The sequence below is a fragment of the Marmota marmota genome, unplaced genomic scaffold, assembly GCF_001458135.2.
Source record: "Marmota marmota marmota unplaced genomic scaffold, marMar, whole genome shotgun sequence".
NCBI lineage: Eukaryota > Metazoa > Chordata > Mammalia > Rodentia > Sciuridae > Marmota > Marmota marmota.
Genome location: NW_025999990.1, coordinates 24587346 through 24614497, shown reverse-complemented (window position 1 = coordinate 24614497; position 27152 = coordinate 24587346). Strand labels below are relative to the sequence as shown.

At 32.2% G+C, this 27152-nt stretch overlaps 1 protein-coding gene across 1 annotated transcript in view; it reads left to right on the top strand.

The window, feature by feature from the left end:
* The window catches only part of Pik3c3 (phosphatidylinositol 3-kinase catalytic subunit type 3), a 116024-nt gene that overhangs the window by 75792 nt on the left and 13080 nt on the right, over positions 1–27152 (top strand). The window contains 3 exon segments of the mRNA XM_015482419.2: positions 1431–1505; positions 13574–13742; positions 21576–21666. Of these exon segments, the coding sequence (XP_015337905.1) occupies positions 1431–1505; positions 13574–13742; positions 21576–21666 (335 nt within the window).

Genomic DNA, 27152 nt, shown 5'->3' with positions numbered 1-27152 from the left:
TTGTTTGTTTATAACTGAATTGTTTAAGGGAAGATAAAGAAGCTGATACTAGATTTCAACCCTGAATGGTATATGGTATATAATGGTCATAACTGTTTTTATAAATATTATATTTAGTTTTATTATATTTAGTTTTATATTTATGCCTATATATAAGCAAACAAAGCTGGAAGGAGGAAGGCTTTTTGAATATTTGACAGCTATATTTAAAATTGAATTTTTTTTATGTTTTTAGAAATTGCTTTTTTTCTTTTTTTTTAGGAGAGAGAGAATTTTTTTTTTAATATATATATTTTTTTTTGGTGAACACAACATCTTTATTTTATTTTTATGTGGTGCTGAGAATCGAACCCAGCGCCCCGCGCATGCCAGGCAAGCACGTTACCTCTTGAGCCACATCCCCAGCCCTAGAAATTGCTTTTTGATATGTAGTATTTTTTTATTTTTCACAAAATTCCTATGAGCTAGTATTTCAGAATTTTTTGGTCATCAGGAACTTAAGTCAAATGAACCTTAATATTTTTAAAATTTGAAGAAGATAATTTTCTGTCATTATTAGGTGGTCTAATCTTCTTTTTACATAGGAGCTAAAATAAACATGTTTTTGTAAATACTATTATATAACAACATTGTAGTTTTGTAAAAGCTGTTATAATTTATATATTTGCAGGTTATATTATTGTTAGGGTACTAATGTGAAGTTAATAAGTGCCCTTACCACTCGAGTGTATTACATTTTCTGTCTTCTGGCACATCAAGATTGTTTCTCTATAATTAAAAACAAAAACAAAACTTATTTACTTTTAATTTAGGTAGCACAATTTTAAATTATGGTGCGATTGACAGTTTATTATAATTCTTTTTCAATGTCAGTTAACGTGTTCAATTTGAACTGAGAAATGCTAGATATGTTATAATTGAGATTCTTGAAACTTGGTTTAACTTTTTGATGGGAATACTATTTATAATTTGTCAAAATTTTACAAGATTTCTTTCTATTGTAAATGATAATTTCTTTTGTGTTTCAAGTCATAGATTTTTATTTATTTATTTAATTGCTACTGGGAATTGAACCCATGGTTGCTTAACCACTGAGCCACATCCCCAGCTTTTTTTTATATTTTATTTAGAGATTAGGGTCTCATTGAGTTGCTTAGGACCTTGCTAAATGCTGAGTCTGGCTTTGAACTTGTGATCCTCCTGCCTCGGCTTCCTGTGCTGCTGGAATTACAGTCGTGTGCTACTGTGCCCAGCAAGTCATAGACTTTTTAAATAGAGCCAAAGGAAATTACAAATTTGAAAATTTAGGGAGAAACCAGATATGAAAAAGCAAGTTGAAATTAAAGTAGCACACATTGTTTTCATATTTATTCAGTGGGATACATAACCTGATTTACATGTTTTTCATAAATTTTTTTGTCTCATTTTAGCTGGATATTGTGTGATTACATATATACTTGGAGTCGGAGACAGGCATCTGGATAACCTTTTGTTAACAAAAACAGGTAACAGAATGGCTACTAGCACACACATTTTATTATGCCAGTGATTTTTACTCTAGTATTTACTTACTAACAAAATAAGTTACGTAAGTTAAGATAAAGCATATATATTTTAAAAATTGGTACCTTGGAAGAACATTTAGGGAAACTCCCATCCCTTGTAACAGTTGCTTTAGTAATAATCCTGCAGATGGAAGCTCATCCAGTCTCTATTTCTGAATTTGCAGTGTCTCTGTGAAAAGCCCATAATGTATGTGAGCTGTTTAGTTTCTTCCTGTGTAGCTCTAATAAAAATGCTTTCTTTTAAAAAATATGCTTCACTCTAAAATAACATCCACCTCTAATAATCATTCTTAGCCCCCTTCTTTCTGATAACTTTAGTCCCATATGTTACACACCATCTCTTTGCAAACAGTATTTAAAAATTCTCTATGTAAATCCACTTATTTAACCCAAATTGAAATATCCAACTGCTTTCTTGAAATCCTAATTATATATAGGCAGTTATAAACGTTGTCCTCTTCTGTATTATAACTTCCTAAAATCTCCTCTTACCTCATTTTCCAATCTCAATAAATAAATAGCAATATCATCCATCCATGTTTAAGCCTTAAAATCAATCTTAATACCCCTCTTGACTTAATCTTACTTAACAAACCTACTAGGAAATCTTACTTATACTTCCCTTCTAGAATAGATCGTGAAGTTGCCCACTGTCTGCATTTCTACTCTTCTATCCTACTTGAAGCCACCAACATATTTTTCTCAATTTGAATAACATCTGAATTCTTTACTATAATTCTGTGGCTTGCCTATTTTTATAATCTGAATGTCAGATCAGACTCACAGCAGGTACCTTTGTTTCTCCTCTTTTTTGGAAAGTTCTTTTCTTTGATCTTTGCAGGACTGACATTGATTATCAGCCTTGTTCTAATGGTATTTCCTTAGAAAGCCCCTTGCTTCTTCTCTAATAACATATATGCTTTATCCTCTATTATTCTCTCTGTATGACTTGTTTTTTTATATCACCTATCACTAACTTAAGATATTTTTTAATTTAATCCAAAGAATATTTATTGAGCAACTATTAGATGCTGAAGATAGCAATATAAATAGGACAGAAATTCTTGTATTTACAGAGCTCATTGACTGATAGATATCCCTTTCTGGGTGCAAGTTCTGTTACAACAGAGACCTTGCCTACTCATGATTCTACCATGCCTCTAGAACCTTGAACACCATGTATTTAAAGTGTTTAGCAAAGCAGTATTGAATGAATGAATGAATATCTCATCTCTTCTAAGTAGCTTTTCTTCTTTGGGTCAGATAATCCAAGTTTCAGCCGTCAGTAGTAAATAGACTTCCAAATTGCTTTTTAAATTGATCTCTCATATGAAGTTTTTATTTTATTTTTTTAGTATTCCTTTGTGTTATGGTAGCCAGAATTTAATGTCACTCATCAAATGTAGCCTAGTTACATGATAACCCTATTAATTCACATAATCTAGCATTTCATGTATTCATTTAAAATTATTACATGTGAAGAGTCATCTCCACATGTTATGTGGAGTTTGCATTTGTGATGTCATATCTGTCCAGACCAGGCAGTCCCTTCAATAACCAAGACCAAAGGAGCATAACCAGGTGGTTATGGAGATTCTCAACTAATTTACCAAAGGATATTTTTAAACACATTACAGTATGTTTGGAGAGAATTGTAATTTGGAAGGTATTTTTGTACAGTTTTTTGGTCTTGTTTTTCATTAGTTCTTTTTTGGTTGAATCTTTTAGCCACCAAGAATCAAGCTACCAAAATGGTTCTCTTTATTTCTAGAATGTAATTATTTTATATCCACAATGGGATTTTCTCTTGAGTAGAATATCATTACCTCTATAATATTTAGGGATCCTGCTTATTTCTTTTGAAAATTGTTAATCAAATTTTCAAGTAATAGACTGTTTTTTGGTTGGATTTTGGGAAGTGCTTTCTCTCCTGTGTTTGGTCAGAGTAACTTTAAGAGCAAGATTTGGAAAGAGGAGTATACTTAGTGTACCTTTTCTGTTATTTCATTTTTGAAAATTTAGTTATAAAATTTCAGAAACAGAAGTTTTAAGCTTATTACATGAGGTTTCCACTAGAGGGTGCTCCAAATTTGCCTTTAAAAAACAAAAACTTCCTTTAAAATGTAGCTAGATAAGAGGCACATTCTTTTTATTTCTTTTAGTTCAGTTTACTTAGCTGCTCTGTAATTATTTTACCCAATTATATTATGTGGTAGCATCTTAAGTCTTCCTTACTAAGGAAAAAGTTTTCAAATTCTTGGTTTAGTTTGAACAAAATTAAGACAGAAAAATAAAAGAGTAATGTATCCCTCAACTTCTAAAAATTTATTTTTAAAATTTCTGTTGTTGTCTTTTACTGATTATATGTCAAAGCAATTTCAAGTTATATTAGTTATATATATGATATAAATACACATAAATAATAAAATGTATAGCTTGGACAAAGTGAAATTTGAATGTGGTTTATTGCACAAAATATATTTCAGTGCACTTAAAAATAACTCATATTACTATAAAGTATCTTTCATTGTTTCTTTGGGGTACATTATGCATTTAACACAGATTTTAAAGCATAATGAAAATGTAGAAGTTTGGATTCTCTTACGTGATTGTCCAGTCTCTCAATCACTGATGGAGCATTTTTTAATTTATCAAGCAACATTTCTCTCGTTCTTCAAAATAAAATATTTTTGTCTACAGTTGTCGTTTGCCAGCATGGAAAGGTTTGGAGTGTGACTCTGCTTTGGATGAAACTGGTTGTGAATAACTAGAGTTCCTTTGTATCATCCACATCCTGTACCCTGCCATGAGAGACAGATCAGAGAAGGGAGATATCCTTATTTCATTTCACTGATATCTTTTTGAGAACTTGACCTTTTCAAGCTGTTCTGTCCTGTGAATATAGATGAGCCAGAAAAGGATCCAGCTAAGAGCTCTAGGCATGTGCAAAAGAAAATGATTCACTGCGTGTGGAAAATATAAAAATATACAAAGGTAATACACTAAAATGCAAACTATGAGTCTAAATTTAGATTTCCCAGAAATTTCTATTGCCCTTGCTTTATTTAGTTTTGGATGCTTTTAGTTTGGAGAACATTTCTTTAGCTTGTGCAGTAGAGGGCGCTGTGTGCCCACTGTGAAAGTAAAAGCAAGGAAATTCCTTTGTCCATGTACTGCCATGTGGTCAATCATAACATGGTTTTCTTGAAACAGATTTGGAGTGCATAATAGTTCATGTATTAGTGCATCACTATAACATTCTCTGGGAAATAAGTTGCAAATTTAAACTATAGAGAGGGATTGAAAAAATGGATTTCCCCCCCCAGAATTGTTCTTAGAAAAAGCTTAAAAGAAGTCTCTTCAGGGTAATTGAATTTAGTAGGACCCTAATGAAATACCGTTCGAGTTTATCCCAACCTTGTTGAGAAAGATTTTTGTATTTATTTTTGAGAACTTGAGGGGGGAAAAGTTCAGTATAATATTAAAAATATTCATTCGTCATGTTAAATATACTTTATAATAGAGTTAATATGCAAATAAATGAAAGAGTCACAATTGAAAAAGGGAAATGGGATCTTTACTAAATAGAAATTAGTTGAGATTCTAAGGATGGCCCCTCTGCTCTTGAGTTTTCCATCTGGAAGAGGTGGAATGTATTTTTATCTCTCTTGGAACTTTACAGTAATATGCTTTTGAGCCTTTCTCAGAAAGCTCAAAATAAAGAACAATCATTTCAATCTCCTATCATGATTTTCTTTGTCTTTTCTTAATTTTATGAGAAATTGATTAACTTTTTTTTTTTAATTCTGAGAAAAAGTTTCAAGAAACAATGTGTTAAAGCTCTAAAGTCAAATTTTGGGAGATTTGATGTAAAGTACTTCATATCTCCCTCTTGATTTAAATGTAGGAATACTACTAAAATCTTGTCCTTGGTGATAGTATGAGGGTTGAATGAGGTTATATAATAGAGTTCTACTTGGTACTGAGCACAGAGCACACACCTTAAGGGCTAGCTGTTAGGTATTGTTTGTTTATTTTACCACCATGAGATAAGGGTGTCTGTCATTCTTTAGCTTATGTAGTTATTTGAACTCATAAATTGAGAAAAAAGAAAATCATTAATATGTTTTAAAAATTTCTTTTTCCTACCCTTTAAAATCCAAACTTCTTTAAGGTACTTCCTTTTCTTATTCTCTTTTGAGTAATACTTTAACAATTTAGGAGTGTTTATAAGAGAAACAGTTAATGTGATTATTGATTTAATGTTATTCTTTCTGTATTTTAAGGTAAACCTTTGTATTTTAAAACTGATATTTACTATGCTTGTTTTATTTTTTCCTCAGGGGTATAATATAGTTTATAATATTTAAAACATTCTTACATGGAAAGATCTTCATTGCTCTTCAGATGGCGATGCCTCTTTGGCTATTTGCATTTTCAATTATTGAATTTGGTATATTAAATATACCATAAAGTATAAGACCACACACTTAATGTGCTTTCTTACTTTCTGGGATGTAAAGGAAAGGAATTCAGAAAGTCTGAAGTATTTAGTAGGCAAATACTTTTAAAATGAATATAGAAACTAGGTTTTTCATGTCATTTTTATCCTTTGGGGTTTCTATGTAAACATTTCTTTCTTAAAGTTACTATTAATTACTTATTTCACTGGTTTATTCATAGTCAACATATGCATAAGAGAATCAGTCACAGATAACATTTTATCCACATTTTGTCTTTATTGATCATCCCTTCAGATGTTTAACAATTAGGACTTGTATTCATATTTTATCATTTTCTTTTAGACATTAAAATGTCTTCTTTGAAAATTGCTTGGATATTCAGTATCAAAAAAAATCAGTCTTAGCCCTATCACGAAAAAGATGAAAATGGTTAGTATAAGAGTACCTTTTTTTCCCCCAAAGTTTGTTTTAGAAGGACTGTTTTTGTTTGTTTCTCTTAAAAAGGAATAAAAAATAATAAGGTGCAATACCGTGCATTATTAAGGAGGTAGAAGTTTCTTCATGAACAAATATCCAAGGCTAAGTCATGAAAAAATGTTGGGCTTGTATGGAATGCAGAGAAAGAAAAGCACACACTGTAGCAAAACTGAAATAAGCATTGTTGTTGAACTATTTTTTAGGCTTATTTAGTAATTTGGGGAAATCAGTTTACTTCCTTTTGAATCATCTTTTATGTGGCAAACTTTAATCCAGGCATTGGAGTGAAACTATATTTGTAATATTAAAATTTTAAATATACATTTTTATATCAGATGATGCATTCTTTAATGCTAGGTAAATACTGTGTTGCTTTGCAATGAATAACTTTTAGTGAGGCAAAATTTTAATGGCTGTACAGCACTAAATGTTGTGGTGTAGAGTAGTAACCATAAACTAGATTAATAAAAAGTTAATGCTTTCGTAATGCCATTTTAAACAAAACGTGTCAAATGCTAAGGTAATGAGGTTGTACAACATACCATGTCTATTAGTCTTGACTATGAGTTTTAAATCATTTAGGTTATTAATCCTATTAGGATTTCTCTACAATAATCTAATTGAAATTTTGAATTGTATTAATCAGTATAAATTAGGCCAGAAGTCCCCAAACTTCAGTTTGTATCACAGTCTCCTAAGGAGCTTGGTAAGATTCAGATTGCTGGGTTGCAGCCTTAGAGTTTTTGAAACTACTTATGTGGTGGGGCTTAAGAATTTGTTTTTGTAGCAAAGAAAACTATCCATAGTTATCTGAAAAAGCTATTAAAATTATGTTTCCTTTTAAAAATACTTATCTGTTTGAGACTATATTCACTTTTTTTAAGTGCAGTCAAAACAACATATAGAATTTTAAAAAAAGCAAATATGAGAATTCAGCTCATAATATCTCCTATTAAGGTAGAATATAAGACAGTGCCCACTTTTCATTTTTAAAGTTATTTTTTACAAAAAGCAAATTGTTAAAATGTAATAAACATTTTTACATGTTTTTAAGGATTCAGTTTTAATGTTAAATATAATAAATATTGATAGGTATAACCCACATAAAAACAAAAAACTTTGTAAGGGTCCTCGATTTTAAGTGGATAAAAGGGGTCTGAGACAAATATCTTAGAATTGCTCATCAGAGGCTGCTTTTTTTTTTTTTTTAATTTTCAGTGGATGCCGGCTACTTTAGACATTCAAATGGTTGTCCAAAAGATAGGAATAACGCAGGGAATACATTTTTATTGCCTTGAAGACTGTAGGAAAAATGAAAATATATAACATTTTAAATTGTATATTTTTGAATAGAACTAGACTATATAGTCAGGTACACTGTCCAAGTAGGTATTGTTTCTCCTGGTTCATTAGCTTAAGTTTGTATTTATAAGAATGCCTTCTTAACAGTTGAATGTGAAATAACAATATTGGAAATGTAAAATAAAGTTCTACCATTAAATGTTTTTTTTGGGGGGGGGTATTGAATCCAGGGCCCTTTAACCACTGAGCCACATCCCTAGTCCCAACCCCCCCTTTTTAATTTTTTAGAATTTTATTTAGAGATAGGATCTCACTGAGTGGCTTAGCGTCTCACTAATATGCTGAGGCTACCTTATGAACTTGTGATCTTCCTGCTTTAGCTTCCCAAATCTCTGGGATTACAGGTATGTGCCAGGCACCCAGCCTTAAAATATTTTTAATTTCAGTAGTGTCTATTCTCTTTAATTCCAGAACTTCAAATGTCTTGAATCAATCTTAGAAATAAGTTCCTGTCACTTATATAAATAACATGAAAGTCTGATTAGCACCCTCATTCCATATGTAAAGTTGGTGACAATAGGAGATAATTATAGTCAGTGATTGCTTTGTTTTATATATATAATTTACTTCTTCATGGTTTAAGGTGATAGATTACAATAAGATCTCACTTCTTAAATTGCTTAATTAAATGTTTTTTATATCATAGAGCACATTTTTAAAACCCTTACAAGTTTTGTTTACAGATATTAACTTTTAAAAGCACATTTTCTTTGGTATGTATGAGGATGCATTTTCTTAAAACATTAATAGCTTCTTTTCAAAATACATGGGTCTTTGAACTTGCAAAGCATAACAGTGACTTTATTGATAGATACTGAATCTTTTATGCCTTATGATTGAGCCATAATCCTGTTATTTGAGAGTTTTCTTATAAGAAGGATAGAAAAATACCCTTCATTTATAAGCAATGGTGCATAGACAACATTGAAATTCCAGTAGTGGCTTGTAGTGAAATAAAGAACATTGGACTAGATTTCCTGTTAAAAGCATGACACCCATTAAGGAATCCATGTGTTACATACAGCAGTTTTGTACCAAAGACTGATCAGATTGGTCATCTGCTCAAGTACTGAGAATCATTAGGAATTACATGGGTAACAAAAATGTTATTTAAATAATTATATAAAGCAAAGAGAGTTTATCTATATTTAGAATGCTATTAACTTCTCCAGTCTTTTTACCTCTTGAAGGGTAAAATGGTCTGTGACCAAAAGGTAAAAATAGTTAGAACTCCAGAATGAGAATGAAGCGCTAAGAGAAGTGTTTGCCATAGTTGGACAGAGACTGTCTGGTTAGTTAAAGGCTGTGAAATCCTTCACAGAAGTAGAGCATAGACTTCACCACCACATAGTAAATTAAATTGATAGCATACCCCTTGGACCTTAAGAAACTAGGAGATGATGCTTTTTCAGTGAGTTATCAAATTCCTGTCCTGAAACTGTTCTTCATATTTTTTGAATCATGGTCTTAATTTCCCTTAAGAATTTGGTGAAGTATATGGCTCTCCCCAAATTTTGATTTCATTGTATTTAGAGACTACTAAAGCCCATTTGGGGATTTTGAAAGGGAGTCTCCTCTTTTTCTCTCTTCTTTAATTTTCTTTTTTTATGATAGGCATTTAACCCATGCTAAGCATTCACTCTATCAGCTTAGTTAAACCTCCAGCCCCTGAAAGGAGTTTTTTAGTAGTGAGTGATACATAGGTCTCTTAAACGGATATGAAACTCCCAACAGTGACATTTGATAATTTTATCAGGTTCTACATAAAACCTGATGTTACTTTTTTGTGTATCTACTTTCACATAACTGTAAAGTAAAATCAGATTTATAAATTAAATCAATAGTAAAAACTGATAAAATTTAATTTCAGCAACATTAATGTGACAGATGATACGCTTTTGAAACTAAATTGCCATTCACAGTGTGAATATTATGCAGATAGTATAGAGTGAGTTTGAGCTGCAGTGTCACACCCCAAATAAAAATTCTTAAACTATTTTTCTGTGCTTGTACTTTAAAACCTGTATTTGTTCAGAATGCTGTCATCTAATTTTAAGGTGCAGTCTCTTACTTAGAATCTTTCAACTTTATGATGATATGAAAATTATACATAGTCACTAAAAACTGCATTGTGAATTTTTACTTTTGATCTTTTCCTGAATGGCAGTGTGTGGTATAATACTCTCATTATGCTGGGCAGTGGCAGGGAGCCAAATAAACAGTCAGTGTTCTACAATGTACTGAGTTGCTAAGTTGTGATATTTTGTAGATTAAGTTTAATAAATGCATTTTTAACTGATAGTATTTTCAGCTTACAGTAGGTTTGTGGGGATATAACCCCCATCCTATGTCTAGGAGTATCTGTATAACTAATTCTGTTTCTACTTTGTTAGTATTAGCTGGCAGCAATAGCATTGCCATTTGATACCAACCCCCAAACACTGAAATCATAGGGGGATACTAAGTACTGAGTAATAAGGTGGCATTCAGATGATCCATACTTGATATCTGTTAATTTTATTATAGATCATGATGAAAATAAAGAAAAATTTAAAATAATTTTCCTTACAAACTATATCATTTCTAAGCCAAGTACGGTAGTGTAGACCTGTAATTCCAGCAGCTTGGGAGGCTGAGGCAAGAGGAGCACAATTTCAAAGCCAGCCTCAGCAGCTTAGCGAGGACTTAAGCAACTTAGCAAGACCCTGTCACAGAATAAAATATAAAAATGGTCTGGGGATGTGACTCAGTGGTTGAGGACCCCTGGGTTCAATCCCTGGTTACCACCCCCCTCCAAATACAAAGAGCTGTATCATTTCTAGAAGAAAATTTCTGGTATCAGCAATATTAAAAGCTGCCTAAGCTAAAAGTGTGGAATTAAGAGGTCATTAAGATTTATTTAATGCAAAATAAATATAACGAGTGCTTCTGTATTTTAGGAATTATCTTAGGTTTCAGGACTGTAACAAGTAAACCTTAATTCTTGACTATAAAACTTTTACTAGCTCATTAAAAGGTTAGTTGGGAGAAAGGGGTTTAGTTAAACCATAGGTGAAATAGCAGCCTGATTAATAACTGCTTACCAAATGTCTACAGACATGTAAGCTAGAGGACTGTTTAACTAAGCATTTGCTACCCTTTTTGTGTTTTTGTTTACAAAGCCTTGTTTCTATATTCCATAAGTTTCTTGCTATCTATTTCTATTTGTAATTCCCTCTATCTTACCTCCCCATGTGCCATTTACTATACTAGTAATATTCATTTTTTAAAAAACTAGTTATTGGAAGATTTTGACCAGTGGTCAAATTGGGTCAATTTAACCTTGAATCAATTAGAAATAAATACATTTAAAGAAGAAAAGAAAAAAAATTGATGATTTGAATAAATGAAAAATTAGTTATTTGTGCAATTGGTGTGCTAGTACTTATTCTACAGCAGGTAATAGACCTTGGGGTAGTTGTTATGATGAACATTCATTCATACATAGATCATTTCTCCTTCTATTTGGAGCCCATGTCCCAAACTTGGCACAACTTTTATAAAATTCCAGAGAAGTTGCAACATAGTTTCTTTTATTTGAGAATAGTGCTACTATCTTATATAGAATTTTACTTAAAGTTAATGTCATAATTACCTAATAGATTTTTGTAACTACTCAACTTTCAAAGTTATATAAAACGTACAGCGTAATTTATTATTTATGTTTTTCTTGTGAAAAAAAATGCCTAATGGAGTTGCCGTGAATGTGAAGTTTTTATCCCTTTAATATTTGATTTTACTAGTTTCTGGCAGTTGTGATCATCAGATACAATGAACATATAAATATCAATTTAGAGTATTCAAATGCTTTAAAAGTGGTTGTTTTAATATTTATTTTTGGAAAAAGTACTGACTTTTAATTTTTAGGTAGTATTTGAGGTTTATAATATAAATATTTGTAAGCCACTTTTATTAAAGACCTAGTCATGAGGTAGTAAATGGCTTGATTTAATTTTGAAAAAGTTCTGTTGGAATAAATAATAATAATAGAAACTAACATTAGATGTTTATTGTGCTCCCTGTACTGTGCTATTAGTTGTTTTTCCTTTCAATTCTACTTTATGAGATAGTTAGCAATATGATTCTGTTTCGCAGTTTAGAAAGTAAGATTTAGAAAGGTTAGGCAACTTTGTCAAGCCACTTAATCAGTTGAGATATAAAAATGTCTTTTGTACAGTAGGGCACCTGCAGTTCTGATTTCAAGTACCTGCTAGTGCATCCCTATTGACCTGGGACTTCATTGCCTTATAACCAGAGGCAGTTCTATGCCTATCATTTTCTTATGTGTTTCACAGTCACCTAATGACAGTAATGATAACTCAGGCAAATTCGTAGGGAGAAAGGTATCACTAACATCTTAGTGATAGAATCAATTTGTAAAAGTATTTTGCAAGATGGAAAATTGTTCAGAAATTTAGTAAATGCAATTGAACAAGGAAAGTTATTGGCTGGTACCCTTGAGGGGAGAAATATTCAAGTTCCTTAAATAAAAATGGAGAGTTAAGTTCCCACATGAAACAGGTTGTAATATATTACAAGACAGAAAGAAGTAGGTTGTGCTAGAGAAATTTTTTGGTTAGCTTTTAAAGTGAATTAATTTAATGAATGCCTATCATGTGCCAGAAACTTCTGAGGCTGGGCACTCAGCAATGCACTAAACACACCGAAGTCCTAAATCTCTGCCTTGGAAAAGCTTAAATATATGATCCATGAGGTTACTTTTTGTGTTAAAATGTGTCCATACTTTATATCTACTTGTAAATTACAAGATGTTTTATGAATTCTGTGGTGAATCATCCTCCAAAGTGAATTACCATGTTCTTGCATGCCTGCTGTATGAATTTAATGACTACTGTAGGTTTTTTCTTAACGGGAACTACAGCTGTGTTTAGTGCTTGGCATACATGAATGCTGTGTTTGGTTTCCTAGTCTGAAGCTAATTAGTGACACAGATTAGTTGAAAATGGTTCTGAAAAAAAAAAATTAGTTGAAAAGGAAGCTAACAATGTAATTTGAAATTTGTTTTTTTTTAAGTTTTTTTTATTTGTATACTTTTTTCTTTTTTTTCTTAATTTGTTTTAATTAGTTATACATGACAGTAGAATGCACTTATATACTTTGATATATCATATATAGATGGGATACAATTTCTCATTTTTCTGAGTATACATATTGTAGAATCACATTGGTCATACAGTCACATATAATTTGAAATTGGGGGATTTTTTTTTTCTTTTTTTGAGAGGTCATAAAGAAAAAATTCATCTCAAGAATACTCAAATAAAAGAAATGGTCTTCCACACATTAAGAGCAGTTCATTTTAACTTATTGTCATAGGAAATTTGCTCCCTAGATTCTTATCTTTGCTGATACTTTAAAATGTTGTCCAGACTTCGACATAATAAATACCAGAATAAAAGACATTCTGGAAAAGTAGGATTTAAATTTTGAATTAAATTACTGTGGAATGATTTTGAGTTTAATTTTATCAGAACAAATGTGAATTAAAATGGACTAAAATTTACTCTGAAGGATGCTCTCAAATCTGGAGGTACTTTTTTTTTTGTTCTTTTAATTAAGAGACTCTGTTTATACCAATTGTATGGCATATCTTCCGGGTTTTAAAAGTAATTCTGGAAACAAATAAAGTTTTTTATTTACATCCAGGTAAACTATTCCACATAGACTTTGGTTATATTTTGGGTCGAGATCCAAAGCCTCTTCCTCCTCCAATGAAACTGAATAAAGAAATGGTAGAAGGAATGGGGGGCACACAGAGTGAGCAGTACCAAGAGTTCCGGAAACAGTGTTACACAGCTTTTCTCCACCTTAGAAGGTAAGTGGATTTGCTTGATACAGAGAATTTTAGTATTATTATAGATCACATGAACAAGTTATTCAAATGCATCATTAGCATCACTTTCTTTTTCAAATGACTGGAAACAGTATTTTTTAAAGTATTTGTTTAGTTGTGGATGGACATGATAACTTTATTTTGTTTGTTTACTTATTTATTTATTTTTATGTGGTGCTGAGGATCAAACCCAGTGCCTCACATGAGCTAGGCAAGTGCTTTACCAGTGAGCTGCATGTGTGTTACCACTGTGCTATAATCCCAGCCCCCAGTATTTCTTAATTTATATTTTGACATCTATTTTGATAAAATCTGATATCAAAGGGGAAAGATATACAATTTCTTGCTTTCCCACTAATTATCACATTACCAAATTTGGCCAACTAGGAAGTTGGCATTATGCAAGTGTAGGAAAACAGGGAGCTTTCAAGGTCAGGGGCATGACCTCATCTTACTGAACATGCTTTGCCAATTTTGACAGTACTAGGATAGAAAGAACGTTAGAGACTTCATACCTTTCAGATCTCCTTGAAGGCAATCCTGGATTGTTTCAGTCATCATGCTTGAGTCTGAAGAATGAAGACTTTAACTTATTTAGAGTGATATTAGTTCAGTCAATTTGGATCTTTACCACCTTTATCAATTTGAATTCTGAATGCTCTTCAGGAACATTTAGAATTTTGTTTATTGATTGAAGCATGAATGTTATATATGATTTCCTTTTTCTTTAATGCCTCATCACTCATTCTGCTATAAAAATGTTGATTTTTTTTCTCTATCCCTTCTTTTTTCTTCAGTGTCACGCTCTGCTTTCTTGATTCTGATTTGCATAAGACTGAATAATGAATCATCAGGGAAAAAATGTCATGTTTATTAAATTCAGGACATGGTTCTTATGATTAGTTAAAAATGACAGGATTGTTTGACTCCTGAGGTATTTTAACCTAACTGTGGAAAAATGAATTTTTTTAGTCCAACAGAAAATTCCAGTGTGGGAGACATGACCACATACTCTCCAGGTGAAAATTTAATCATTAGGAAGAGAGTTGCTTGTGCAAGTGGCTTCTGTTACAGTTTTGTTTTTGTTTGTTTTTCTTTGTAATCTCAGTTACTCGTGTTGGACTTGAAACATAGGCAGTCAGTGTATGTTTCTTGAATGAAAATTCTCAGTATTTTAAGAAAACCCCCAAAATCTTTGCTTTGAGGTCAAGTTCCTGAGTGATTTTGATGCTGCTAGTCTCAGAAGAATAGCAGTACTATGTTAATCAGGTTTCACTTTTTGCAAAGACTAAATGCACTTACTTTATAAACTCTTTCATGTGTCACAAACTTTACACCATGCATTTTACAAATGGCTGGTTTATTTATACTTTGGGTGGCAGAATAACTGAGTTTTACTCTCCAGCAATGCTAAAAAAATAATGAGATGATTAGTGTTCTTTTGATCTGCTTGGTGATGCAATAACACTTTCAGAGAGAAGAAAGTTCCACTTAAATATCTGGGGTTTGTAATTTAAAATAGTCAAAGCCTGTAGAAAACTAGATGGAACCATGGTGATTTCAGTGAAGAGGCAGACAGGATGTTCTGGAATGATAGCTAGAGAGTGTCAAAGGTGTTCTATCTTACTGAAAGCAGAAGGAAAACAATGTGCTTTATAAACTGTCATTGATAATGGATTAGTAACAATTCAGTAGAATGAGAAAACAGAAGCAAGTTATTAATCTGGAGATGAAGTTAACTTTCTTAAATTCAAAGAAAAATCACAAAGAGATTAATATTAATAATCTTGTGCTAGATTTTCATGAGAATTGTTCTTTTCTTTTTAAAATTTTCCTGTCATTTAAGATCAGGTAGACTCTAATATTTTGATAAACGTTGCCCCACCCTCCACCAGTACCGGTGATTTAACTCTGGGTCTCTCACATGCCAAGCAAATGTTCTACTCCTGAGTTATATCCTGGGTCTTTTTTTTTTTTTTTTTTTTTTTTTTTTAAATTTTAAGACAGTGTCTTGCTAAGTTGCCTGGCCTTGAACTTGGATCATCCTCCCTCAGCCTCCTAAGTAACTATAAGTTAGGTAGATGTGCCCCATCTACCTGGCTAATACTTATTTTTTAGAGTATGGTTTATTTATTTAAAAACCTTGTTGGACTAAGAAAATTATATAGTTGGGTTGGAAATACCATTAGAGTCAAGTGATCCTGTCATTTTGCCAGAGGTGGGGGTTGGGGGTTGGGGGTTTTACCAGGGATTGAACTCAGGGGCACTAGACCTATTTTGTAGTTTTTATTTAGAGACAGGGTCTCACTGAGTTGCTTAGTGCCTCACTTTTCTGAGGGTGCCTTTGAACTCACGATCCTCCTGCCTCAGCCTCCCAAGCTACTGGGATTATAGGTCTGCGCCACCATGCCTGGCAGATACTGTCATTTTTAACTAATCATCAGACATGTCCTGAATTTAACAAACATGACTTTACTTTTTTTTCTTACTAAAATTTTTATTAACTTTATGTATTTTTTTTTTTCTCTTCATAAAAAGCCTTTGGGGGTTTGGGGTTGTAGTTCATTGATAGAGCACTTGCCTAGCATGTGAGAGGCACTGGGTTCAATCCTCAGCACCATGTGAAAATAAATAAATAAAAAATATAGGTGTTGTGTCTATATACAACTAAAAAAATATTTTTTAAAAAAGCCTTTGGAATATAAGAATTTAACCAGATGGTCAAAAGTTTGTTGGGATGCCTTTTGAACTAAGTCTATGAATGTTTACAGTTGTGTAGAGGAGAGAACACATTTAATGGTGTGATGATTTTCATTCAACAGAATATTTTACCATCTCTTATAAATTAGTACATATTGCACTAGTTTTGAATTCTCATGGCAACAATTCTAATGCTGAAACATTTTTAAATCTTATGTGTTCAAGGAGAATATAGCTTTTCTTCCTAACCCATGTTTATGCAAATAGCACGATAGACACTAAAGATGGCTTTGCATTTTTACCTCAAAAGGGGTAAAAACATCCAATGAAGAAATTAGGAATTCACTTAACTATATCAAGTAAGACTCTTATATTGTCTCAAAGAATGTTTGATGAATCATCGCACATCAGTGAATTTGTTGGTCTCCCCACATTTCTCCATTAACTATAGTGTTTCTACTTCTTGGAGTAGTATACTTATTAAATATTTTTACATAATTCAGCTAATGTTTGTCCCATGCAAAATGATTAGTTATAGGAGAGTTGGACCTCAGATGTAGTGAATGATCTTTACATGATGTAATTAAATGTACTTTTTGACACTAAAGATTTTTCCTGAAAAATTTAAGCCATCTGTATTTAACTAGTGGGTAGCATAATGATTGATATAAAATAGATAAGAAATAGGGTATGTTTTCCTTGAACACTATAGCAGACCTATTCCTTTTATAACCTTAGTCTATGTCTAGACTCAATTTTGCATAATTTCCTACCCTATCATATTTTAACTTTAATCTTTTGTCTTTGAATACTGATTTTTATGATTTCTTGTATTCCTTAATCATATTTTGCTGAATAGAAGATTAAATGACTGTCCTACTTAAATACATACTTTTTATTTTATTTTTTTTAAATATTTTTTAGTTGGACATGATACCTTTATTTTATTTATTTATTTTTATGTGGTGTTGAGGATCGAACCCAGCGCTCGCATAAGCTAGGCAAGCCCTCTACCACTGAGCCCCAGCCCCCATACTTTTTATTTTAGATATTCTTTCTTAAGTAGAAAATGCAAGTTAATGACAACAGCCATAAAAGAAACACACATTATGCTAAAGTCACGTGTTTTAACATAGGTCTTCACTGTTCATTAAATTACTTGTCGTTCTGGGGTATTGACGAGAGAACAGTTCAGGTCCTCCTCAGAATTAATTGACCTGGGATGAGGATCAGGCCTTAATATGTTTAAAAAACCCTAAGGTGAATCTACTGGGCAGCCAGGTTTGAGAACTTCTGATATATCACTTTAAAAATTGATTCTTATATTTCCTTCCTGTGTATGGTAGATTCCTAAGGATTTCCCCATGAAAAGATGGGAAGAAACTATAAAATAACAAAGCAGAGCATGAATAATCAAGGGTTAGTTGAGAGAGCATCTTCTTCTTCTTTTTTTTAAATAGCATAGTATGAAATGGCTAGCTGTACTCTACTACCACCTCCATTGCGGCCCTCTCAAATGGATCTTTATTTTCTTAAGAGAAGGGCTTGGTGCCCCTTTTGCTCCCTGTTAATATTTTCAACCCATTTCTTCATTTGAAAAGCATTGACAGAATCTTTTATTAAAGATGACACTGTCAGATACATCTACTGTGTCCATCTGCCTACCTCTGCAGCACTGTCATTGTGTGAAAACTTTCATTGTCATCTTCATGACTCCTGCTGTGGCTTCAGCATCCACATAGGGCTAGTCTTTTGGGGCTTGTCTTTCTCATTTATAGAGTCTGCCTTGGCCACTCTCGTTAATCAATATTAGAAAATTTTTTTCTCTAAAATCTTAATCCCTAATTTCATACTCTAAGCAAAACTTTGTTTCTTTATAGTTTTTTTTTTAATCCTTTTTATTCTTTTTCTAAGACAGGGTGTCACTATGTTGCCCAGACTGGCATTAAATTCTTCGGCTCAAGCCATTCTCTCCCCCTTAGCCACTTGAATAGCTGGGACTGCAGACAGGTGCCACTGTTCCCTATTTCTCAGCATATTATTAGATGAGCCTTGCTTTCTGTAGTTCTTCTACTTCACTGATAATGTTGTCTCATTAGTCTACCACCACTGTATAATCTACCTCATGTTGTCTTTTTGTTTCCCTTTCCCCCTAAATTTTATTGCCTAAGAATACAGTCACTCTTACTGTCCTTCCCTCTAAATCCCATCTGGCAATTTTATCTAGTGCTGTTTCTTCATCTGCCAAAATCCCAGCTCTGGTCATGTGTCCAGAGGGACAATTCTATGCCACTGAAGAAAATCCCAACAATAATCATGTTCTCACCACTGGGTTTTAAATCACTGGTTGTCAGTTTGGGGCTATTTTGAACTCCCTTTACCCTGGAGGGCACATTTTGATAATGTCTGGAGACATTTTTAGTAGTCACAGCTGGATTAGTGCCACTGGCATTGAGTGGGAGAGGCCAGGATTATTGCTGAACATGACTTTGCTGTCTTTCTTCATGCTCCTTCATAGCAAACCTGCATTCTCTCTCTGCTAACCTCCTTTGTAGCCCCTTTTATTTCTTCCGCCTTCTGCATAAGGCTTTCATTTCTATTCTGCTAATAATACTTTTATCAAAGTGAATTGTTAGTTATACCAAATACAGTAGCCATTTTTGTTTCCTAGCAACTTTTGACACAATTGACCTCCTTGTTCCTGAAAACCTTCCTTTGATTTGTTGTAACCCACTTCTCTGTTTTTGTTTTGCCTACTGCACAGTCCTGTTTCTTCACTGATTTATTCCTCCTTTTGCCTTACATTCTGCATATTGAACTGTATAGAAGTTTTATTGACTTTATAGAGGGTTTAGTGTTAGATCTTTTCTTTCCACTGAAGTCTTTCTTTACCCATTTTAATCCAGTCCAATGAATTTTAAGCATGAATCCCCTGCTGTTGGCTTCCAGCTAATACAATCAGCCCTGGTAACCCCTTGATGTTTATCTGGCAGCCTATCTTGACCTTTGTCCTAAGACTTGTGGACATCTTAAACTCAGTGTGTATAAAATGAAATTCTTGATTTCTTACCTAAAATCCTATTTTTCCTCCATTCAGACTTTCCTGTTTTGATGAGTAACTCTCAGTTACTTAAGCTAACTCCTTGGCAACATTCTGTTCCTCTGTCTTCTCACCCTACCTCCGTTGAACTAAGCAGTAGTATGGTCTACTATATCCCCAAAATATAGCCCAGTAGCCTGTATGTTGTGTCTTTTTCACCTGGAAGTTTGTGTTACCTTTCCCTACCTCCATTCATACTCCCCACAAGATGGCCAGGGTGAGATTTTTTTAAAATGCATATCAGAGTACATCACCTACTTTTCAAACTCAATTGCTTCTCAGTGCATTTGGAGTAAAACATAGTTCTTTAGGATGCTCCTTCTCCCCAACCCTGTCAATTTCTGACCCATTTCCCTGGGTGGTTTTCCTTTTAAAAATCATTTTACCTATAAAACAGACACAAAAGTATCTTTATCAATTTATCATGTGAGATTCCACCCTCCTCCACAGTTTAAATTTCATGAATGTGAGAATCTTGTTTATTCAGTACACTACTATATCCCTAGTGCCTAAAATAATATATATTGTATTTGTTGGGTAAATGAATAAAATTGTGTGAGTAGAAATGGGATATCTGCAGTATGCTTTTATCAGTTCCCACAGGAAATCAGTAACTTAAAGGTAGTTTAAAGCTGTTTAGTTTTTATTATAACTTTTTAAAAGTATAAGTGGATTAGGACCAATTTGATTACAAAACTACATCAAGTTAGAAGTTTTCATTTTAGTCCCTCTTGATTTTCATAGGCAATATAAAATTCAGAAATAATGATAAAATAGGTAATTTAAAAAAAACATACATAGATAGCCATATTGTATTCAAGTTCAAGTATTAAACAGTTGTAACAGCTTGTGCATTTTTTATTATAGAGAGGTAGGTGACTAGGATAAAGATATTGCATACTGAGGCCTGGGGTTGTAGCTCAGCGGTAGAGCACTTGCCTAGCATGTGTGAAGCCCTGGGTTTGATCCTCAGCACCACTAAAAATAAAGGTATTGTGTCCAACTACAACTAAAAATTAAATATTAAAAAAAAAGATACTACATACTGAGACTCCGACCTCTGTCCCCTAGAGAAGACAAAGTAAGGCACTTGTATTGATGCTTCCTCTGAAAATAACTGCTAAAAACTTCATTGCTTAAAACCAAAACTTCTTGTGCTCATGTCTATCCTCACTTTCAAACTTGAATTCCTTTTTATCACACGCAAGCTAATAAGAAGGGCCCACCTAGGACATAAATGCTCCAGGAGAGAGTGTTGTAGAGCAGGATCCAGGGTGTGTCTAGAGCAGACTGAGACTTCTCTAAGGCTCCACATGTGCATTTGGAATAAGTAGCCTCCTTTCTCCTTGTTCAAGGGAAAAGGAAGAGTTTGAGAATTAGTAAAGTCTTAGTTTTTGTTAGAGGCAAGCATATTCAAAAATATTAGATATTTTGACCAGTTTCAAAGCAGTAGACTACTAACCACTTATGTTCAAACCACTACTAACTACTTATATTCAAACTAACTACTTATATTCAAACTAACTACTTATATTCAAACCAATCACTGTAGTTCCCAAAATTATGGTTTATATCCCTGGATACTCATGTGTGACTCATGGAATGAAATTATTTCCCTCTCATTCATTTTGCCATGATACAATGAGGTAATCTTAGGAGAGCCAATAGTTATCATCTAACAAAAACAGATCTTCAGTATTATAAAGTACTAATTAAATAGGATGAGCATGCCTCTCAGATCCTGTCTAAAAAGAATGTACTTCATTAACAATGAAAAGAATGTCATTATTAGACAGTTACTCTAAAATTCTACTTTATAGTGACCTAGACATGGTACTGTATGAACACCCAAAGATAAGATTGTTTTCAAGAGACAGATAATGAAAAGTCTGAAGTAGTATTAATCATTATAAAGATCCGAATACCACTACTTACAGAAATGTTCTTAGTATGGTAAAGAAATGCCAGATTCTAATTCATCGCTGTGTTTTTCTCTTTTTGTTGGTCTCCTTTAGGTATTCAAATCTGATTTTGAACTTGTTTTCTTTGATGGTTGATGCAAACATTCCAGATATTGCTCTTGAACCAGATAAAACTGTGAAAAAGGTAATTTTTGTACATCCTCAGGTACCATGTTTAGTTTACTTTTCATATATAAAAAAAGTTTAGGGTTTTAGCAACTCACTTCCCCATATTGTCTCAGCCTGTGAATTATTAAATAATATAAACTAAGAGACCTTTTGTATGATTTTTTTTCAAATTTTAGAATGTACTAGTCTCTCAAGTTGTCTGAATCCAGTTTGTTCTGCTCCCTGCCTTGTTCCTGCCCAAAGAGGATACCATATCTAGAGAGAGAGTTTATTACTACAAGCCTTGCTTGCTCTTTGTTCCTTTAACATTTAAAATAAGACTAATGGCACTCCCAAGAGAAAAATGCAGAGACTGTAATATCATATAGGAGAAAACAGCCACTTTTTTTCCTTTCCATCCATACCTTGGATTATGTTTTTGTTTATTTGTTTTGTTACTGTGTCAGAGGGGTAGAGACTTCTTTAACTCAACCTGAAAAGAGAACAGTATTTATGTATGATGTATCATATTGCATTCTACTGTCAAGTATAGCTAATTAAAACCAATTTTAAAATTATATAAAAAAAGAGAAAGGACATCAAAGGAAAACCATCATGTAGTCAGTTTTCCACAGGTATTTTATCTTGAATTCTAGCAAGAGATGGGAGGAAAGGCAGTGGATTTGAAGGTTCTTATCTGAATTAATTTCTCATTATCTAAAGCATTGAAAGGAAAGCAATAAATAAAGCATACTATTTATCCAAAGGTAACATAAGATGAGTGTTGGCACTCTCAGAGGTGGAATTGATCTGGTATTCGTAAAATTATAAAGAGCACCTTAATGCTCTAATTTCTAATATATCTGACTTTGAACAATATTAGGTACCTCTGACTGAACCAAATGAGAGTAATCTTTCCTAATTTTATACATAATTAGCAAACAATGAGGAATTTTAATATAAATATTTTATTATTTAACCATTTTGGAAAAGTATACTTTTATCAAAATTCTTTTTCTTTTTTCTTCTCAATAGCACATTGACTTTTCCCATTTATTCATTTTTTTCAGCCAGCACTATTCAATAAAAATTAGTTTTTTCTTCAGCAAAAAATAGATTATTTACCACACTACTTTTGGGCATGTCCTATTTTTTAATCATTGTATTTCTTTTTATTGACTAAAGCTCATCTATCAGGAAATACAATTGGTTGATGAAAATTTCTTTAGCTGTAATCAATGACTCTTCTATTTCAAATGTTGCTTTTTTTTTGTTGTTTCAGTCTATTATATTCAGGATCTTTTTGCTGTTTATTTTAAATCCATTTATCTGATGTCTGTCATATGTTCACTTTTCCTTGACTACAGAATGTTCAAAAGTCATTTATGAAAGTTCTAGCAGTATTTGTCAAATTGAGTGAGGCAGTTTGTTTGGCTAGTTAAGCAGTTTTCTTCTGCTTCTTATTAGATCCATCTCTATTTTAGGAAGTCCCGAGAGTTCCCTGTTGTTACCAGCTATCTTTATAATATTGTGTTTTAAAACATAAAGCAATTCATTTCATGATAAAAGCAAAGAACAAAAGCATCATATTTAGTCATTTTTATTTTAGCCTAGAGTTCTCTAGTTGTTTATTATGGTTTCAGTTAAGTAAATCTTTATTTAAAAAAAGCATTTGGGCATATTGTTTCTTAAAAGAGTATTATAAATTTTTTTTTTCATTTTCTGATGTTTTATCAATAATGTGAAGTCATCAGTTTCAACGTGAACTTGGAATTTAAGTAATATAATATTGAAAAATTGGGATTGGCTAAAATTTATGTTTAATATTGGTTGATATTTTTCAAGAAATAGATTTTTATACTTTGATGATTATGATTTTTACTAACACTATTTCATAGTGTTACTAATTGGAAAATTTTCACAGTGGCCTCAAATCAAAGCCAGCTAGAGAAACAAAATAGTGTTTGTCTTCAAAGAAGTAGATTATTCATATTATTTGAGTGATCATAACAACATGACAATGATACTTTTTTGTCTCCATAACTTAATATAGTATCAATTTTTTTCAACTTTTTGGAAACAGGTTATGTGACATTTTTGTTAATTAGAATTATTTATTTTTTTTGAAAATATGGCTGTCCAAAAATGTGAGATGGATTTGATGAGATTTAATAACAAAATATGGCATTTCAAAAAATAGCAGAAACAGGAAAGTCTTTCTCTGACCTCCTACCACTCTGTGCTAAAGCAGGTAGTAAAAGAATTCTCTGGCCAAAAATAGTTCATAAGACCACCATTTCAGAGTGGGCCTATTCCAAACCTGTGAAAAAGAAATGTCACACAATGATGCCAAGAAAAACCTGAACAGAGATTCAGCTTCCTTCATTTTGTTTCCATTTGATCATACCTTTTTTTGTTTGTCTAATCATATTTCTATACAACGATTCCATTTTTTATCATATTTAAGATAAGATATATACAGTTTTTTCTGTTTCTTAGTATCTTCATATTCTGCAGGCTCCTGTGTTGCATAAAGCATTATATTACATATTATAAATAAATTTATATTACTTTGTTAATATTTTAGGGCGGGTGTGGGGGTTCACTGGTAGTTTAACCCAAGGGCAATTTACCACTGAGCTATATTCCCAGAGTTTTTTTATTTTTGAGACAGGGTCTTGCAAAGTTTCCCAGGCTGCCTCAGCCTCCACCATAACTGGGATTATAGGCCTATGCCACCACACCGAGCTAATATGTTTTTTTATGTAGACATCATGGCCATGAAACTCGTGATGGGTGAGAAATCTTTTCTCCCCCTACAGGATCAAAATTTTACACATAAAGTTATAAGTCAAAAGTGTTAATTGAGTGGTTATTATACTTTAGTGTGTCATGCAGTGCTTAGTTCTGTAAGAAGCTTACTTAAAAAATTATTTTAATTCTTTAAAGCTAATCATTTATAGCAAAGGTATCTAATAAAAATAATACATACTGTTAAAAACAAAGTATTGTGTTGTTAGTGTAACTAAAGCTTAGTGGATAGAATAATTTTCAGCAATGAGCAAATCAATCTTATTAGTATAGTGTGTAAATATAATGTTTATGATTCCTACAAATATTAGCAAGTATTCATATGAAATATTTGTCATGCAAAAATAGAGATGTTTATGTAACAAATGCCCATTACTCATCAGTCATTTATAACAAATGTTAATCTTTTACCTATTTACATTAGATCATATTTTATTAATGAATGAAAATGCTATACTCAGTATTAAGTTGTGCCCATTCACATTTTTTAATAAGGGTAATCATTCTTTCATACTTTGGGCATCATTTTCCTATGAATGTATTCTGTACTTTATTCATTTACTCTAGTATTTTTTTGCTCTCTATTGTCTGTGAAGCACTGTCATAGTGTGTTTGTCATAGAAAAAAATATATGATAAAAATGTCCCTGACTTCAGGGAGCTTATCTTCTAGTTAATGAAACAGACAAGAAATCAGTAAGTAAATACTATTAGGTAAAGGTCAATGTTATAGGGAAACTAAAAAGGATGAATTTTGAGTTGGAATTGACATTGGAGATTTTAGATTTGGTAGCCAGGAGAAGATATGAACTCTTTGGAGAAAATTCAGAGATATTTTATAATCCTGTGGTCTAGAGGTAAGACTTCTTTTAAACTTCTATAACACTGGGATGAAGGAACCTTAGAACATTTGATACTTAAAAAAATTTGTATTCTCTACCAATTATTAACTTTGCTTACTAGGGTTAGGGTAACTGAAGGAAAACAGTACCTTCAAGGAGTTTTAGATGTCTGCTTTTTTATACGACTCTTTAGGAAAATAAACAAAACAATAAATAGAAGACCGAGTGCAGTGAATAAGCATATAAACATGATTGCTGAACTGCCAGTGCTTTTTAATAAAAAAAAATTTTTAATAATTAAATTTTTAATAATTAAAAAAAAATAAATTATGGTAACAAGGTTATTCAGAGTAATTTTAGGTAACTATTTTGTTTTGAAGAATTAAATGTATGTTTCTCTAAATTTATGTCTTACTAAACTTTAAAACAAAGGATTTAAATATAAGCAGCTACAAAACAGCTGAGGATCTATTTCAAATGACCTGTAAAATTAAATCACCTTTGATGCCTATAAGATTAACAAGTATACAAATCATAGTGCTTATTCTGATGGAATTTTGGCAATGTAAGTGTTTGGGATTTTTTGTGGTGGTGTTTTTCTTTTTCCTTTATAGTAATTTGTCATGTTTTACTTCAAACAATTTCAGCATTCTCTTTTAGCAGTAGTTGGATGGTACTTCAGTTTTTATTGTTTTTGAAAAAACTACTCTTTTAAATTCTTGTTTTTATTCAAGTAAAGGATTTTTGTTTAATTTTAATGATGCTCAGTTAATAAATGAATTCAGCAAGAAAATGTTTACATTGAAACTTTTCCTTTCATCCTAATGAATCAGATTTGTTCCTTTGTTGTAATCACTTTGTGATTAAATTATTTTAAATTGGTTCAGGAAAAGCTTTCTAATTCTAATTTTTTGAATAAGAAGAATTTCATGACTCTGCTTTTCTTATTTTAATGAAAGTTGTTATTTTAGAGATGCTAAACACTAAATTATTTTAAACAAAGATCTTTTTTTTCTATGTTAATGTTTAGTCTTTTAAATGTTGTATTTTGAGTTATGTATGGGTAAAGATTAGTTATAACACTGTGTTTCTTATGCAGGTGTATATAGCTTAGTCTTGTGCTGAGGGTTTTGTTTCAGAATAGCATTGCACACCTAAGAATGTAGGTGCCAAAAGAGTGTAAGTTAATTTTAATTCTTGTGCCAAAGGAGTCTTATTAAGGAAGTTGGGGCCTAATCTCATATGATGGAGATTAGGGCCTACTTTTTCTTCTATTAGACACAGGGTCTCTGGTTTTATTCCTAAATCCTTGATCCATTTTGAGTTGAGTTTTGTGCATGGTGAGAGACAGGGGATTAAATTCATTTTGTTGCATATGGATTCCCAGTTTTCCCAGCATCATTTGTTGAAGAAGCTACCTTTTCTTCAATGCATGTTTTCGGCTCCATTGTCTAATATAAGATAATTGTAATTTTGTGGGTTAGTCTCTGTGTCCTCTATTCTGTACTATTGGTCTACCAGTCTGTTTGGGTGCCAATACCGTGCTATTTTTGTTAATATGGCGCTATAGTATAGTTTGTGGTATTGTGATGCCACCTGCTTCACTCTTCTCGGTAAGGATTGCTTTAGTTATTCTGGGTCTCTTATTTTTCCAGATGAATTTCATGATTGCTTTTTCTATTTCTATGAGGAATTTCATTGGGATTTTGATCAGAATTGCATTAAATCTGTATAGTGCTTTTGGAAATATGGTCATTTTGATAATATTAATTCTGCCTATCCAAGAGCAAGATAGATCTTTCTATCTTCTAAGATCTTCTTTGACTTTTTTCTTTAGGGTTCTAAAATTTTCATTATATAGATCTTTCACT